The 16,866-nt window shown below is 39.8% G+C and overlaps 2 protein-coding genes and 1 long non-coding RNA gene across 15 annotated transcripts in view; 1 reads left to right on the forward strand and 2 right to left on the reverse strand.

The window, feature by feature from the left end:
* Positions 1 to 9,836, reverse strand: part of clip1a (CAP-GLY domain containing linker protein 1a) — a 29,139-nt gene extending 19,303 nt beyond the window's left edge. For 5 of the 11 annotated variants that reach the window (XM_031308974.2, XM_031308969.2, XM_031308966.2 and 2 more), the window contains exons 1-8: positions 9,658 to 9,836; positions 4,740 to 5,043; positions 1,864 to 2,423; positions 1,313 to 1,437; positions 1,004 to 1,220; positions 723 to 920; positions 496 to 587; positions 148 to 208 (exon numbers count right to left, since the gene is read on the reverse strand). In XM_031308974.2, the coding sequence (XP_031164834.1) occupies positions 148 to 208; positions 496 to 587; positions 723 to 920; positions 1,004 to 1,220; positions 1,313 to 1,437; positions 1,864 to 2,423; positions 4,740 to 4,830 (1,344 nt within the window). In that variant the 5' untranslated portion in view covers positions 4,831 to 5,043; positions 9,658 to 9,836. Of the gene's footprint in view, positions 1 to 147; positions 209 to 495; positions 588 to 722; positions 921 to 1,003; positions 1,221 to 1,312; positions 1,438 to 1,863; positions 2,424 to 4,739; positions 5,044 to 8,342; positions 8,422 to 9,073; positions 9,248 to 9,657 lie in introns of those variants that run through there. The other 6 variants (XM_031308971.2, XM_031308970.2, XM_031308973.2 and 3 more) reach the window with 3 other exon arrangements.
* Positions 76 to 11,242, forward strand: LOC118493270. The gene is made up of 3 exons (XR_004895274.1): positions 76 to 85; positions 9,956 to 9,965; positions 10,781 to 11,242. It is a non-coding gene; the product is annotated as an uncharacterized LOC118493270 (long non-coding RNA).
* On the reverse strand, positions 11,144 to 16,864 carry zcchc8 (zinc finger, CCHC domain containing 8). Of its 3 annotated transcripts, none has more exons than XM_035992745.1 (15): positions 16,632 to 16,864; positions 16,402 to 16,444; positions 16,238 to 16,312; positions 15,860 to 15,962; positions 15,684 to 15,770; positions 15,440 to 15,543; positions 15,100 to 15,165; positions 14,920 to 14,980; positions 14,682 to 14,818; positions 14,467 to 14,609; positions 14,223 to 14,338; positions 13,889 to 13,975; positions 12,840 to 12,960; positions 11,987 to 12,490; positions 11,144 to 11,947 (listed from the first exon to the last, which is right to left on the reverse strand). In XM_035992745.1, the coding sequence occupies exons 1-15, from the start codon at positions 16,801 to 16,803 to the stop codon at positions 11,538 to 11,540; spliced, it is 2,229 nt and encodes a 742-aa protein (XP_035848638.1). In that variant the 5' UTR covers positions 16,804 to 16,864; the 3' UTR covers positions 11,144 to 11,537. The 3 variants fall into 3 exon arrangements, with proteins under 3 accessions (XP_035848638.1, XP_031164837.2, XP_031164835.2); XM_031308977.2 differs by having other exon boundaries at positions 11,144 to 11,786; positions 11,865 to 12,490; XM_031308975.2 differs by having other exon boundaries at positions 11,144 to 12,490.
* Between the last annotated feature and the right edge of the window lie 2 nt (positions 16,865 to 16,866).

The raw sequence follows: 16,866 nt of genomic DNA on the forward strand, positions 1-16,866 counted from the left end.
ATGTTGAGTTAAACATATTTTGTATTTAATAAAAATAGCAACTTCTGACTTGGCAGTCCGTTGTAATATTATAGCATTGACAATTGTTTTGTTTTCAAACACAAAATGTGTGAGTTGCAATGGTGTGGATCGATGTTGTGCATTTACCTCCAGGTCTCCTTTGGTAATGCAAGCTTCCTCTACGCGAAACTGAAGGTCCTCCACCTTCCTATTCAACAGAATAAAATAATCTTGCAGAAGCTTTTTTGTTGTTGTTTCAATATAACTGGGGAACTAACAACCTATAGGTAAACAATGATCAAGAGCAAGGTTAAGCCAACTCAGTCACAGCTCTTTCTTTAGGACTTTATAAGACTAATATTAGAACAGCATTATGATCTTAGCTGCCATTTTCTCTCTAAAAAACTGGCCCCATGAAATGAAAACAATAGATACTGACATACTGTCATGGGTGACTGTATGTCTTTGACTAGTCATATCTCTAGGAATCCTTACCTACGCTCCTCCTCCAGCTGATTCAGCAGCTCCACTTTGTCTTTGTCTGCAGCTTCTACTAAGGCACGTAACTGATCCATCTTGGCCTCCATCTTCAAGAGAAAGGTAGATTGTGGTTAAAAAAAAAAATCAATGTAGATGACGAGGCGACTCTAATTCTCAGAGGTATTTAGGATCAACAGGAGGTTGATGCAGAGTGTTATTACTGAACCACTTGTCGAGCTGACCTGCTCCTGATCAACCCTCAGCAGGCCAATTTCTTGCTCCATCTCTCCAACATGGCCAGTGGCCTTGGCAACTTCAGCTCTCTCCATGTCCCTCTCAGCCATTAGCTGCTCAATGTGCTGCTGCTTCTCCTTTAGGGCCTCCTGCAGGGCTGTGGTGCCTGAAATCTTACGATTGTACCGTGATGATGTCTCCGTTAGCTATGGAGAGACAGAATACAAGCAAGGTCAGACAGGTGAGTAAGCACAGCATTAAAGAACGGATGAGTGTATCTATGTCTCACCAGGCCTGTGCGGCTGGGCTTGGCACTGACAGAGGATGCCACAGAGCTCATGGTACTGATGGAGGAGGCACTAGGGCTTCGCTTTAGCCCTGATGGTGTGGCCACTACTTTCCGAACCGTTGTTTTTGCTTTGGCTGGCGTGGTGGAAGGGAAGCCAATGCGTGTGACTTTGTGCACTGGAGCAAATAAACCATACTTGGGTTGGCACTGAAAATATCTGGGGACACATAATGGGATACAATCATGATAATGGAAGTCATAGTATAACAACTTTTCTTTTAGTTATTTACAGATTCAGTGGCTTAGTACCTTGTGCCCGCCACTGCCCCGTCATTCTTTCCTAAGGGCTCATCCAATTCCACACCACACCACTCGCCTTTGGCAAAATCGGTTTCTCCAAGGAAACGTACCACTCCTGCCTTTGTACCACCAACCTGAGAAGAAAACACCAAACATTAGCAGACAATTAATCCCCTCAACAGATAAGAGAGGCCCAAACAGTAATCAGCTTTGCCTGGTAATAAACCCTGAGTGAGATAATTCCATCAAAGCAACAGAAATAAACATGTACCAGCTTTGAACAGAATGAGGCCAAAGTGTAAACATGTGAAACCAAACATGCTTTTTCTTCTTTTAATTAATTAATTCAATGGGTTAATTAATTAAGGTATTTTTACATTTGGTAGTGGTGAGCAAATTGCAAAAACAGTGTTAGTACCAGTACATCTATTGCGTCAGAGGTGAACATTTGGTGAATACTACATTGAAAAAAAAAAAAAGGGTGGTTCTGTTGGTTATACACTAGAATATCCAGGTAAAGAAAAAAGGTATAGTTTGTTAGATAATGTAACAAATTTTACCAATACTCTGTCACCCATCTTCAGCTCCCTTTCCCCCTTCTTGACTGATCCAGTCTCGGAGAGGTTGGAGACAGATTCGCTGTTTGTGCGTGGGAGGTTGGAGGATGGTGTAGCTGGCGTAGCTGGTGTCGTGGAGGAGGCCTTCTTGGTTGCAGTGGTAGGTGATGTTGACTTTGTGGCAGGTGTATGCGAGGATACGCTGCCAACTGAAGGAGTGGGTGATGCAGCACGGGAGGGGGGTGCTGTCTCAGTTCCGTTAGCCTCCCCCTCTGTGCGAGACAACTTGGATGGCCGGGTAAAAATTCCTCGCAGGGCTTCGCACTGGAAGTAGCGCACCCCTGCCACCGACCCATCATTCTTCCCAATTGGCTCATCCAGAACAATCCCTGCCCACTGTCCTGGAGCAAACTGTGCCTCTCCCAAAAACTGTATGTAGCCTGGCTTATTCCCATTTACCCATACTCGCTCCCCAATCTGGAAGATCTCCCCAGCACTCTCCCCAGCATCTCCTCCACTGGCACTTGCAGCTGATTTGTCGGCCGCAACAGCTTTAACTCCCGCTGAAAAACAAGGAGAGAAAGAACAGATCCATTGAGTAACTGACTTGTTTGTGAAAGACAAATGTCACAAATGCAGTGCAAAACATTGCAATATCAACATCAATTAGATGTCCAGATTATACAATGACAATTTAATCTTCCTCTGTTTAAATGTTTTCACTTACCGTCTTAAAAATGTATAGTAGACCAACATTTCTAGATGACTTCCAATTGTCTGGGTATTCAAATATAATTCTACAGTGACAATAATATTCCTGTGGCAAGAGAAATTTAGGCTAAATGTTTCAAAAGATGGCTTTAACACTATTCTTATACAAATTATTAGAGATGCACCGATAGACCGGCCGGTGACCGGAATTGGCCGGTTTTCACGTGAACGGCCATGACTGGCAGGTCAGTCTGACATATGCCGATTTCATGCCGGTCAACGCTACAATTAACTGACAACATAAGTTATACGAGTTACAGTTCTCAAGGACGCACGCACACACACACGGACGCAACAGCACAGTCTCTTTTTCCTTTCTCTCAACTTTTCCGCCGTGTGTCGCACGTACCCGCTCGCGGTGTGAAGCGCGTGTCCGCACTATTCTCGCACATGTAGGGAACCTCGTGAATTAACCTGCAACATGTCAGCTGTTTGGAAATTCTTCAGCGTGTGTGCAGAAGATAACAAGTTTGCAATATGCAACACCTGCAAGGAAAGAGTAGGGCGTGGAGGGACGACGCCAAAAACCAAAATCAAATTTTTTTAGTTAGGATATTGGATGTGAAAAGAAGGAAATGGTTCTAACATTGCACTTTAAATGTGTGTGAATTTCCCACACCAGGAGTAATTTATATAGTTCTATTTTATAATGATCCATTATCTGTTCAAAATTTTTTTTTTGTTCTGTGCAAAATGTTCTATTAAAGAAAAGATAGAAAATAAATATTTGCGTGTGCTGTAAAGTGGTTAGAAAAAATTAAATCGGAATCGGCTAAAATCGGTATCGGCTGGCCTAACTCAAAGAAAATCGGAATCGGCCTAGAAAGTTGTAATCGGTGCATCTCTACAAATTATTACTTTTGGCAAAATGTAAAGTTGTACATGCTGTCATGCCTAGATCCACTTAATGCCATCCCCAATGCACTGCACAAAATAGTCACTTGCCTCGCATACAGGACTGTGAGCCCTTTCTGCAAACCTAAGCTAACTAATACAATATTAAGCTGTACAGAGTTTCCCTATCAAGAGAGGATAGATTCCTGCACATGGTCTGGGAGTGTGAACAGGTGCATGAGTTCTGGCATAAAACAACATCAATACTATCTGATGTGATAGGATATCTAATTCCTACTGACCCGATTGTTTTGTTACTTAATGATGACTCTAAATTACACCTGCTCGAGAGGCAGAGGACGATTTGGCTAACCGGTTCAACTGCAACCAAGAAAATGATAGCTCAACGCTGGCTCTCCCCCACTTGCTTTGTATAAAACAGTGGCTAGCGTATTTTCTAGACATCATTATGCTTGAGCTCTCTACAGCAAGGATTAACAAAGCCAAATCATCAACTATCAACCTATGGAAAAGCACAGCAGCACAAATATCAGTCCTAATGACCTCAACACCACAAGAACTAGAGGAGAGTGATTAGGCAAGGTGTGATTTCTATTTTTTTTTGTTTATTTGTTTGTTTTGTTTTCCTCGAGACCGCAGAGGGTGGGGGGTGGGAGAGGGTTGTTGTTCAATTTATGTTTCTCTGTTCTGTGCACCATCTGTTATTACCTGGCATGTATTGTGGAATTTGTTCTGTAAATGCTGCTAATAACAATAAAAAATTAAAAAAAGAGGATAGATGACAATTAAATATCATCGTTATCACCTTTCCATATAATCATATTGTAACAGAATATTAAGATATACATGTTCATTATTTTATTAGATTGATATACATTTATTAATGTAATATATTTCGTTGTAGTGAAAAACTGACGATATACACATGAAACATTATTTTTTGGGCTTTTCCGCCTTTAATTTTTTTGACAGGACAGCTAGGTGAGAAAGGGGAGAGAGATGGGGAAGACATGCAGGAAATCTTCACAGGTCGGACTCGAACCCTGGACCTCTGCGTTGAGGCATAAACCTCTCAGTACATGTGCGCCTGCTCTACCACTTAGCCAACCCGGCCACACACATGAAACATCTTTGACAAAAAAGGACCAGACTAAAATGTAAAAAAAAAAACCATGGCTAGATCATATTCAAGGGCAAACATTACACACATGTTCACCACAGGTTGAAGAAGCTGTACATGGGAAGATTCTTACCTGTGCTGGGGTTGGTCTTGGGGGCTGCTGTCCCAGGTGGCCTAGCTATCTTGCTGGGCCCTTTGATCCCACTTGGCCTGGCTGTGCTCATGTTTCCTCCAGTGATCCGTTAGACCCAAAAGGCTTGTGTCCGTCGGTGGGTACAGACTGACCCCAGACCATCAAAACAACAGGTTGCAGCTCTGTGATGGCAAAGTTTCTTTCTCCTCACCAAAATTAAACAAAAAATTAAAACAAACAAAAAATGTTAAACAAAAAGAAAAACCAGGAGGAGGGAGAAAAAGTGCTGCCCACAAAAAGGACCCTGTTTGGAAGAAAAATAAGAAATATTACTTGACTTCATTTAGGTTTACTAATTATATTTATTACTTTGCACTCAAAGTACAACGGTTGGCTAATTAACAAGAATCTGAATTATTTTATCAAGTTAATTAATCATTAAGTAAATGTACTATTTGGTGTCTTTCCCTGCCTCTGCTGTGGTGGCAGTGACAGCAATAATTTAATTTGGAGTAAACTAATAAATAGCAAGTACAGATATGCCTTTCGGTCATGTTCATTGACTTTGTTTTTGGTGCTCTGTTAGTGCCGGCATTTCGGTTCTGTTATGACAACAAGCTCCTCAGCACACACCATGTCACAGTTAAGACCTAAAAATACCCTGTGAAAGGCCAGCCGATATACAGTCTACGTTACAGCCATCATGAATAGTTCCATCATCTGTGACCTTGACCACAAAACATGCAGTAGTCCAAACAGTCTCACTCAATCTATCATTCTGGCATAAAAAAAATGTGTAAGTCTGGTTGGCAGCTTTTTCTAAAACAGGATTACTGTAGAAACAAGACCACCATTAGCAGCAGCAGATTATCCTGTTTGTCAGATTACCTCACCACAGAAACAGATTGGCTGAATGTAGCCTACTATTTGAACATGGCCCCCCTGTTGTTAGTAGTTTGACAAAATAAGACTCAGTGTGGCATCATGATAGGTTTTTATACACCTATTATCTTAATTAATTACACTAAACGAGCAAAGCTACTGACAAGCTTTGATTTTCAGGCCAATCTACTGTCAGATCTGTAGCATTTCGCGCCTATTTTCGTAGAGGGGTGCATCACGTCAACATGATCTCTGACGAACAGGTGCACAGAAAGTCTAAGACACCAAAGACTGATGCTTGATTGTGCGACCACATTCAGTGAAAGCAAACCACATACAAGCAAGCTGGCAAAAACTACTGGAATGTGTACAAACATGACTCTATGATGATGCCATATTGCAACCTTATATTTGGTAAAAATTAAGCGATTAGTAAAGAATGTATGTTAGGTTAGGCTAGATATGCATAAAACTGGTATCAAATATTTTCAACATTACTAAAAAATGTTATTGAATTCCATGTGCTGTTCACCTGTCAGAGAACAGCAGCTCTTGGATAGATTACGATATCAGGGTTTGGGTACATTATGTCCCTGAAATTTGCGTTAGCACCTTACGGGTGAGAACAGAGAGCTTACTTTTTGGACTAATAAGGGTGAGGAGTATGATTGTATAACTGAATAATTTTCACACAATCACAATGTATCACAATGTTACACACTGCATGTCAGTCAATCAAAGCAGTGATTTTACTTATCCTGAATATTACAGCAGGCCATTTAAGTTCAGTTTAGTAATAGCTTGGATAATGTCAAGATAAATGGTTTAATTATTCTCTGTCATTAGCAGTGATTTCAAACACTTTCAGGATCCTGGGGCAGAGTAACAAAAATGTTTTGAACATTCTAAGAGGGTGCTTGTTTGGAAGTTAAGGTATTTCTTAAATCCTTTACATTTCCTTTACAGTGAAATACACCTATAACCTATTGAATTAACAAACCTCCTCTCCTGCAAAGTCAGAGTGTTTTAAGTCAGCAGACGCTTGATCTGAACTCATACAGGGTAGAAATTTAATACAGATCTTGTTCAACAGTGTCACACAAACATACCTTTCATTCCTTAAAAGGGCCTAAGAGCTAAAGTATTTAGGTTCACCGAAACAACCGAGAAGATACACTGTCACACACCCTCTAGATATTTCTCAGCAAAAAATAAAGAGTGGCCATCAGAAGGCAGTGACCTAGTTCAAATGCAGCGTTCCAGTTTTCTCCCACTGTGCCTTTGAATGATACTGATTAGTGCCCTCCGGTCAAGAGCAGGCCAGAGAAAGAAAGCATTTCAATGGCTAAAACTAAAGAAAAGAAAAAAAAAAAAAGGGACACGTTAAAATATTTAACCAATTGTATTAATATCTAGTCTGATTGACCCATAAGCCTGTGGAATACGACAAGTGTTTTCTAAAAAACAATTTCTTTATGATGTCTTAGTAGAACATCACCGGGCTTTACTATGAGTGTCTTGGGAGCATTAACAGAGGATGTTTCAGCTCTGATTGGTGAGCTGAAGCAGTCAGCTGAAAATGATCCACTTAGTCTGGAGAATTTCCCACTACAGTAATGTTAATCTTTTGCCACTGACTCTTACTCTAATCTGCAGCCTGGAAGAAAGCCAATATCAATGTTTTGCAGAAGTTTAAGGGAATTAATAAAATGATGTATTAATAAAATGATGTATTGACAATTTAAATAGATCAACTTATTTAGAACTAAACTACACGCAAATTCCATGTAGTCTGGTTTCATTTTTTTCTGATGTAAATACACTAATAGGAATGGGTAGATGATGGCAGCCTGTAAAACAGAACTGAGATTTAATCTACTTCTCAAAATGACTGCAAAGACACAATAACTTCCATGTTGGTAATGTCAGAAATTTATGAGTCTGTTCAAGGAATGGATGTGAACAGTATGGACACACCTCGGGAGGATTTCAATGTCCTCAGTTATCAAAAGCATGTTGGAAAAAACTTCCTACAGAATAAAATAAAATTAATCTGCAGATGAATATCTTCATAACACTGCTACATAGTTAACTAGCTGACTGTGCAGCGCACAGTACTTCCACTCTACATTCTACAGTTAAGAATATCTTGCTGACTACAGAGTGCAAAACCACTTAGAATACAGATGTTAGCTGAATCTGCTTGCGTGTTTTGTATTAACAGTAGAAACTCTATCCATTTCATCCTCCCAAGTATTTGTTAACTGATGGGAGGGTTTCACTGGTTTTCATTCCACATTGTTTTTCAGCAGGCCAATATTAGCCATTGACATCAAGGATATCGAACTTAGTACAAACAGGTTTCCTTGGAAGGATTTTACAGCAAGTCCAGCTGTTACTGACTGGTCTAAGCCTACAGCCCTAGTTGCTAGTACGCCTTTAGAGGTGTGTATTCACTGATGTACCCCTTACTCCTACACTCTTGCTTTTTTTCATCACAAGGCCAAATCGAGCTCTGGTTCTTCCTTTTTGAGGAAACATCTGCTAGGATGATTGTGTGGGCCCCTGCTAGCACTGACAGAGGAAGGTGTAGAAAAGCACTAACAGGACATGAGCACAGAATAAGAGGCAGAAGCATCCTGCGTCCTCAGTGTCTGAATACAGATTCACCTGTTTTCAAGGAAACAACCTGCATTATCCACAAGTGGACATTAAACCTACCTTGCGGCTAGTACATATCAACACTGCCCCGTCCTCCACAGATCTGGCACTTACAATTGTGACCAGACATAACTGAGAGCTGAAATAACAACAAATATGGTTGGGTAGTCAAGGTTTCCACTGCAGCCCCAATGTAAAATCCAGACTTTCCAGAACTAATAGAGCCTTTTCAAATAGCTATGGTGTGTGTATTACATAATGTTAATGTAAAATCATAGATCATGTTTTTTCACTCCAGTGGGCTGATAACTTATATGATGCACGTATGAAATATAATAATTCTGTAAAGTGCCCAATTTAAAATTATTTTTTATCTCAGCCAGCCATTCTCTCATATATCCCATATGGAGTTCGAAGACTAGCAGAAACACAGAAAGTGGTATTGCCTTTGCAAATCCTAAGATTTAAACCCATTAAAGCTTTAGTCAGTCAGTCCAAACAAGTTAAACTGCTTTTTGTATGAAACATAAAGGCGTAATCATAAATGCCTATGTCACACTTTTAAACCTCGAAACGGTCAAACGCTGAAACTACTATTGCAGTTGATTCACTGACACATTGTACACAGCGTAACAGTTACCTGTGCAGTTAAGTAAGTAATCCTATGGTTTCGGAAACGAATTGGCCTTTTAAGTAGCCTCGCCTGTAGCTAACGTCGATGAGGTGGCACATCTGGTTCGTTAAGAGTGCAGCCTTTTTTTTGTTTTTTTAAATCACAGCAGTTATCTTACCTTTCTAGCTAAATCGACGTATCTAGTGAGACAATATCCTGTTTATGAGTTATACCCAGTACCATCAACATGTTCAAACATCCGAATAACCCACTGACTGACCACTGTGTGGTAACGTTAAGCATAGCGACTGAAGCAAGTCCCACAAGTCTAAAAGTCTCCGCAATGTCATCGAAGCTCCAGTAGGGCACACTGCTGCTACAAGTTGGCAAATTGTTACATATTAGATCACCTGTAAAGATAGCTTGCTGTATGATGTTGTTGTAATAAGCAGTCCGTTGACTGTACTGGCACCTCTCCGGAATGAATCCCAGTCTGTTATCAGGATAAGAACAGACGTGATTAGTTGCTAAGTAACGTTAGCAGTGAGGCCCGAGCAATACGGCGAACCGGTGGTCGAGACCAAAAGAAGGGTTGGTTAGCTAACAGTAGGTTAGCTAGCTAAACTAACACCCCAAGTAACGTCTACACTACCTGAACAACTTTCACATGCGGTTAGTTTCCTGGTTCATCAGCAGTAAAAGGACACGCACATTTACGGAAATACATGACCTAGGCGTGAGCTAACGTTAGCTAATACTGACCTGATATGTTTCTGTACAGCCTACGTCTTCTCAGTAAAAAAAAACACACAACAGCTACTAGCTAAGTGGGAAACCACGACGACTGACAGATCAGACACGGGTAGGCACAGCCCAGTGTACGAGCTGTCTGTCCAACGGTCGAGGGAAACGTCAACTTTAAGTGCCGACCAAAGATGATATATTCAGTAAGATGGAACACTCCCTCACAAAACAACTTTACTGGTACAATTGGGGAGTCACAATATGATAGATTATGCTCATATTTGTGCTGGCAAAGGTACAAGTTTGTACTGTGGAGCAGTTCAAATGTTAATACCATCAAACAATGTTATAATTCAAGCATATAACGTGCAAGTAGAGAAGTAAACCCCATACAACTCTATGTCAATGTTTAGGATTGGAACAAATTAAATCCCATGCTTGATTAATCTCAGATTTTTCAAATTATAACAAACTAAATAGCATAATTTGGGGGATTTTTTTAAATATAAAAATTGTAATTATGCAGTCAGATTTTAGAAAAAAAAAATAACTATAGCAGTCTTAAATCCAATAGTCAAAATGTGACTTAATGTCTATTTTGAATATAAAGACCGACAGAATGTAAAAGTTGAATTTAAAGTCCTGAGTTTAGACCTGCAATGTAATAGCTTTATTACAAAAGGTTTGAGTGTAGACCGTACTAGAGACCATCTGTTTCACATGACTTTGCATGGGGTTAAATAACTCAAAGGTTCATTCAGACACAGGAGCGTGTATAATTGCATAAGTATGTGCTGTATGGGAGTATCTTATATGCATGTATACAAGTCATTTACAATTATTCTGTGTGTAGGTGAGTGTTGGTGTTTACTGTTAAATGCTAATAGTTTGGAATATGGACTGAACAGTCATAGAAACACACAATTGACAAAACATTCACTATGTTGGGAATTTCCTCGAACTTTGAAAGTATACAATGTTTTTGCTAGCAATAGGATAAATATTCTCTACAGAATATGTGAAATTAATAGAAATACCAATTTCCATGCTCCAAAATTAATTATATTAAAAGTCCTGCTGAATGTGTAAGAAAAGTAATTTTCATCAAGATAACACACACACACCAGGCAACCATTTTCAGCTAGCCTCTATAGCTTCTTTAAAGCTGTTTGTTTTTTTGCTTGCAGATGAGTTTGAAACAGACACTGAACTTTATTTCAGCTGTGATATAAATCTATTAAGACAAAATGTAGACCAAGGTTTTCTAATGTCCCAGGGACAAAATACACATTGTAGTGTAGTTCCAATTACATGCAATTTGATTTGCAATGTGCATTAAATCAGCAAGGAGCTGATTTTAGAAAGAAGGGAGGGTCAATTTGTTCACTAAACTCTGCTAAGGATGGTTAAACAATCAACTACACCATCTGTGCTGTCAACATACAGTAAAATGAAATCAAACCCACATCTAGCCATGGCTGCCAGACGAAATAACGCACTGAAGCAAGTGAAAGCATGTTTACTTAAGGGTTTTAAGCAATTTAAGTAGAACGAAAATAGAAAAAGGCCATTTTAACATCATGGTATTAAAATTATTACAGGTAGGTCAAGAAATTACCATTTCACAAATTTTACAATAAAATAAACAGCATGAGTAACAACTGTTACAAAAAACTGAGACTTATTGATCAAAACTTAAAAATTATTGTTGTTGCAGCATCCCTTGATGTCCCTTCCTTTGTACGTTTACAGATCAAATGTATATACACAGCATAGACATTCAACTTGGTACAAAAAATAAACAGCTAAAAACATGCTTGATAGGATGGTCATGAAAATAGAAGTTTGTTTAAAAAATATCAGTTTACCCTTGTGTTCCAAATGAAGACAGTACATTGTTATTTTTTTTTTGCTAAACTTCGAGGGGAACTTTTAAGCAAGTCTCTGATCCTAAGGTATGTCCCTGTGGCTTCAGCAACTTCAGTGTACTCTGGTGTATCTTCAAACGGAACGATGCCAGCTGCAAACCTGCTACGATGAGGAACAGCTGTTATCTTCTCGTCATGCATAGGAGAAGCACAATCTCCAGCTGCTCCATTAGAGAAATCTAGATCAGGGCTCTGGGGGTTGCCTTCCTGGCGTTTGATCGGACCAGGACTCCGGGGGCTCTCATCTTGGGTTTTGATCGGACCAGGACTCTGGGGGCTCTCGTCTTGGGCTTTGACTGGACCAGGGCTCTGGGGGCTCTCGTCTTGGGCTTTGACTGGACCAGGGCTCTGGGGGCTCTCGTCTTGGGCTTTGACTGGACCAGGGCTCTGGGGGCTGTCGTCTTGGGCTTTGATCAGACCAGGGCTCTGAGAGCAAATCTCTTGAACCCCTGGTTCACTTTGATTTTCACTGCTATGGCAAGTTTCTGCAGGTCTTGTTGTGTCCATCGTTTCTTCAACCTCCTCCGTTTCTGTGTCGACATGCACAGGTGTGGACACACTTGGTGAACTGGGTACAGGTGTTCCCACTGCAGGTGTCTCAGATTCACTATTCGTGGCAGTGTCAGCATTTTCTAGAGCTGCCCAAATCAGCCTCTGCTGCTCCTCCAGTTCCTCCAATGACAATTCATCCTCTGTTCCATCCACAGTCTCATCAACTACTACCCAGTTACTCCCCCGCAGAGCTGGAGAGCCGTTGGTAGGTGTGGGAGGAGGAGTACCTTTAGGTAGAGGTGGGGGAGTGGGTGTAGCAGGTGGAGTGCCCTGGGGTAAAGGAGGCGGTGAACTGAAGCACGGGGAGCCAGGGGGCATCGGAGGTTGGAACTGGAAGTCACCTGGGCCATGCTTATAAGGTGTTCCTGGGTCTGAGGGAAGACACCCAAAGGTTAGTGACGATTTGAACCAATGAAGAGGCAACTGATTCAAGTATTTCTGTGCATTACTCTGCATTTCAGCTATAATAATAATAATATAATAATAAAAAAAACAGAAGATCTTTTTACAACGTGGCAACATTGTAAAAAGCAGTTTTTTTATCAAGTCGCAAGAACAAAAGTGTGGATATCTAGATTATGATCGAGAAAAATCTTACTGCTGCAGTTTTGACTGGTATTTACTTTTAAAACATAATATTGTGTTCAAGTAACTTCTGTAGGACATTTAAGACACATTATGATGTGCCTGCTGAAAACAATGACTGGGAGGAACAGTTACCTGATTCAATATCCATGTCCGAGCTTCTATCAGAGTTCCGATCCGGACTGGACCTCGTCTTCTTCCTTTGCTGTGGAGATGATTCAGATTCATGCCGTCTCTTGTTGCAGGTGGCACCAGGCTGTTGGCAAGGACGATTGACAGATGGAATGAATATATTTAAGGGCTTTTCCTAAATGCAATTATCACACGTCCTCTCCTTATCAGTGCTAGTTAATTGATAAAACATGGAAACATTAAATTCCAGAGGCTGGAATGAGAGGAACGTGCACTCAGATTAGTATGAATGGCTGTCTAATAGGAACTATGACGAATGGGCATCCATTGCATGTGAACAGCATGGACTTTGCTTGTATAGAGCAAAGTGGCAGGCTGAGGCCACCCATCACACACACTAAATTTTATCCTCAAAGTGATTAGACACTACAACAAGGAGGTGTGTAAGAAATACATACAATTTTGTATTCCTACTGTTCTTCTACAGTTTCTTGCAGAATATATAATTTTATTTATTATTATTTATTTAATATTAATGTCCTGAGATTTGTGTTGGATTATACGGATGCAAACATTGACATTTTCGTGCTTTTATGAATAAATAACCTTGAGCAGTGTGGTTGGGGGGGGAGGGGGGGGCAAAGTGGTGTGACTTTATAATATTTATTTTCATTATTTGGTCACATTACTTTAAAGTAATGCATCTACCTATCCTGCCTACCTATCATGTTCAAGTATCAAGAACGAAGATTGAGAGCAGCTGAATTTGTGGTTGAAAAGGACAGGAATCACTGCAATATCTACTATGTGGATATAATAATCCAACAATTCGTATGTAACATTATCGTAACTCAAGAGCTTCTATTAAAAATGTGTGTCTTTAATTTTAAATTACAGTGGTATCATGGAGAATGAGGGCAGATCTGACAAATATTACCCAAGGTAATATTTCATGTCATGTCCAGAAGGATTTAGTTAAAGTTAAAAGCAGGTGTGGCCTACATGTTTTGACAGGATAAGCATAACCACTTGAGGAACTTTCAGATTATTACCATAGGGAAGTTGTTGGACAGGTAAGCTGCATAGTTTTGCTTCATGTGGTTGGTCTGCATTGGAATAGAACCATACTGCATGAACTCCTGGAGGTCAGAAAAAGAGAACGAAAAAGTGTGAGATGCAGAACTCTTGTAAAGATGCCCTGCCACTAAAAAGCATAACAGTGTATGGCTATTATGAGGCTGACTCCGTATGATAGACAAAATCATTTATACACACAAATGCATAAATCTAAATAAATAAACCTTTTTCTGATAATTCAGATACCTGGAATCACAGCACAGACAACTAGTGGTATAGTCAAGAAAAATATTATATTGTAGGACTTACATCTTTCATGTTGTGTGATGCAGTTACATTGAAGCCTGGGAAATCTACCAGTTTGGAAACATCATAAGAGATGTTTTGCGAATTGGTATCGTCTGTTATTTTACCATCATTTGAAACTATAAAAACAGAAAAAACACAGATTCAGCCCAACATTTGTACATAACAGCATTCTTATGTTTTGCAGTAGTTAGCTCAAATGAAAATCTGTGTGACAACATAAGTTTCAATTTCTTTTAAAACCTACCATTTCCATCATACATTGTTAAGCCAGAGTTTTCCATCTCTGCCTCTTTGAGCCAACCTGGTGGATAGCCTAACTGCCTCATGCGATAAATTAGAGGTGGGAGGGTGTTTCCATCAATTCCCAGCGCTGTCAACAGATCCTCACTGTACAAAAGCACAAAATAGTGTGTATATATATATATATATTGCATGTGATTAAATGATGTTTGTGTCTACCTCATGACTCCAGGCTTGTATTTAGCAAACCGCTCCTCCACTTCATCAGCATGGTATCGCTGGTTACTCTGCATGGCCTGGTTGTTGTTCTGATTAAACTCCTTCCTTCTCTCATTAATTGCAGCCATGTCTTTAGGCTTGGAAGGTAAACATGTATAAATGTAGTAAATCAAGTTCATACTCTTCTCTCTCATCTTTAACTTGGGCTCATACCACAATAACGCTTAATTATTCTTACCTTGGGACAGTCTCTCAGCTGATGACCACTCAAACCACAGTTGAAACACATTGATTTGGGTCTAGAATGAACAGATCAGTGATACGCATCATATAGGTATATGCAACAAAGCAACGTAACAGAGCTAGTTAGAAACAGAAGATGAAAACTAAATAAAGCTTCATTAAAAACCTGACATACCTTTTGTCTTTCATTTCTATATCCTGCCCATCTGTGCCAACGACTTGGTTAAAAACCTGGTGATAGCTTTGCAACAATTCAGGAAAATGTATCGTTTGTGCAAACCAAAGCAACAAACTCGTTATCTTGTCTATGTCAACGCCTCAATAGACTTACATGCTGGATATTTTAAATAAACTGCCACATTTCAAATCAGGACATCTTTACTTAAGAGTTTTTTTTAAGTCTCATCCCATGGCAAAACAGTTCTCAAACGCGCAATACATGTTCAAAACGGATGACCTGACAGACTAGACTGTCGATTTTTGACGATGTGTCTATTTATCCATCTTAAAGATACGTTGGAACATCCCATCCATCTGTCAGCTGGGGGTTTTCATTCACCAGAGGCTGTCCAAGTTTATCAACACTGAATGTAGTGAAATATAAGACACTTCCAACCACCTGAGATAGAAAAATAAGAAAAAGGTTAAGGATACGGTACAATATCATGTAGACTAGATTTGAAAACATCCAATTTTATTTCTCATGTGGCAAGAAATTGTGCAATATGCAAACCACTGACAATAACAGTAAATACTCACTTTAAACGCTTCGGTTGTTGTTCTTACGCTACTGGAAGAGGACTTCTGCAGATCTTGCAGATCTTCATCCAAAGCAAAAGCTGAATTCTTCATAGAGGATAGAAAATGTTTTTGTTCATAGCAAATGCATAACTGTATTGATATTAATCATAATAAAATAAATTCAGGGTAAACACCTGAGGTTTCATTTGCAAGATGGAGTTTTTCTTTTCATTGCTTGGTTTCTGGTGCTTCAAAATCACATTGCAGATGCAATCTTCAATTTCTTGACGACACTGCCTGAAAGGGGAGACATTTGTTGTTTTCTGTTAACAATTTAGCGATGAGGTGCACACACAGCAAAGTACATAATATGCTGTATTATCATCATATTAGCCATAATGTAAAACCTAACACTAAGTGTTGGCGAAATGTTTTAACATTAACATGGTTAAAAAAAATTATATTTTTACCATTACAACCTCAACTTGACAGTCAACAAGACGTCAAGACAGACGTGACAAAACGTACTATGCAAAGGACAAGTGAGCAAATAAACACATTTGACTGCTTACTTTGAAATAATATTGTTTGCATAAAGGATTTGAAGAGCTGGCCCGTCGATGTTGACATCTTCGATTGTGATGCCGCTGTAAAGTCAGAGGAAAATTAGCACTGGTGGTGATCAGTTTCGTTTCATTTGTTGTGCGCATTAGTGTCAGCTAACGTTAACAATTACCTTGGTCGTGTCAGGATTTTCAGTTTTCTTCTTAAACCTTTATGTAACTACGAGTTAAGGAAATAGACAAAAAGCCTACAAAAGATCCATTAGCTAACATTTTCAGGTTGTGCTTTTTCTGTTTTGGTTACAGACAAGAGGGTCTCACGGTGCTAGCAGACGTTCGCTAATGCTAACTTAGCTACATCCACAGTGCTAGCACACAATGAGCACATCTGACACAAGGATATTCTCCTCGGTGAGTCTCTGAACGTAGTCATCATACTCCTCCAGTCTGCTCCGGAGCTGGCTCGTCTCCTCCTTGTCCTCCTCATCATCTGTGAAGCGAATATGCGTCGGGACCGGTGCGGAGTCATCAAGCAGCTGAAAGAGCTCACAATCGCCGAAATCAACTTCAGCCATTTTTACCCAGCTACTAACGAAAGCAACTATCCTTCGAATTCATTGGTCCTCCTTATGTCACGT

This window comes from Sander lucioperca, chromosome 2, assembly GCF_008315115.2.
Source record: "Sander lucioperca isolate FBNREF2018 chromosome 2, SLUC_FBN_1.2, whole genome shotgun sequence".
NCBI lineage: Eukaryota > Metazoa > Chordata > Actinopteri > Perciformes > Percidae > Sander > Sander lucioperca.

Bases quoted from the DNA above. Each gene is read 5' to 3' on its own strand.
- zcchc8 (XM_031308975.2), bottom strand. From the start codon at position 16,803: ATGGCTGAAGTTGATTTCGGCGATTGTGAGCTCTTTCAGCTGCTTGAT. The intron at 16,445-16,631 runs ATATCCTTGTGT...ACTCGTAGTTAC, and splicing joins TCAGAGACTCACCGAGGAGA to ATAAAGGTTTAAGAAGAAAA. The intron at 15,544-15,683 runs GTGAGTATTTAC...TTTCTATCTCAG, and splicing joins CAACAACCGAAGCGTTTAAA to GTGGTTGGAAGTGTCTTATA.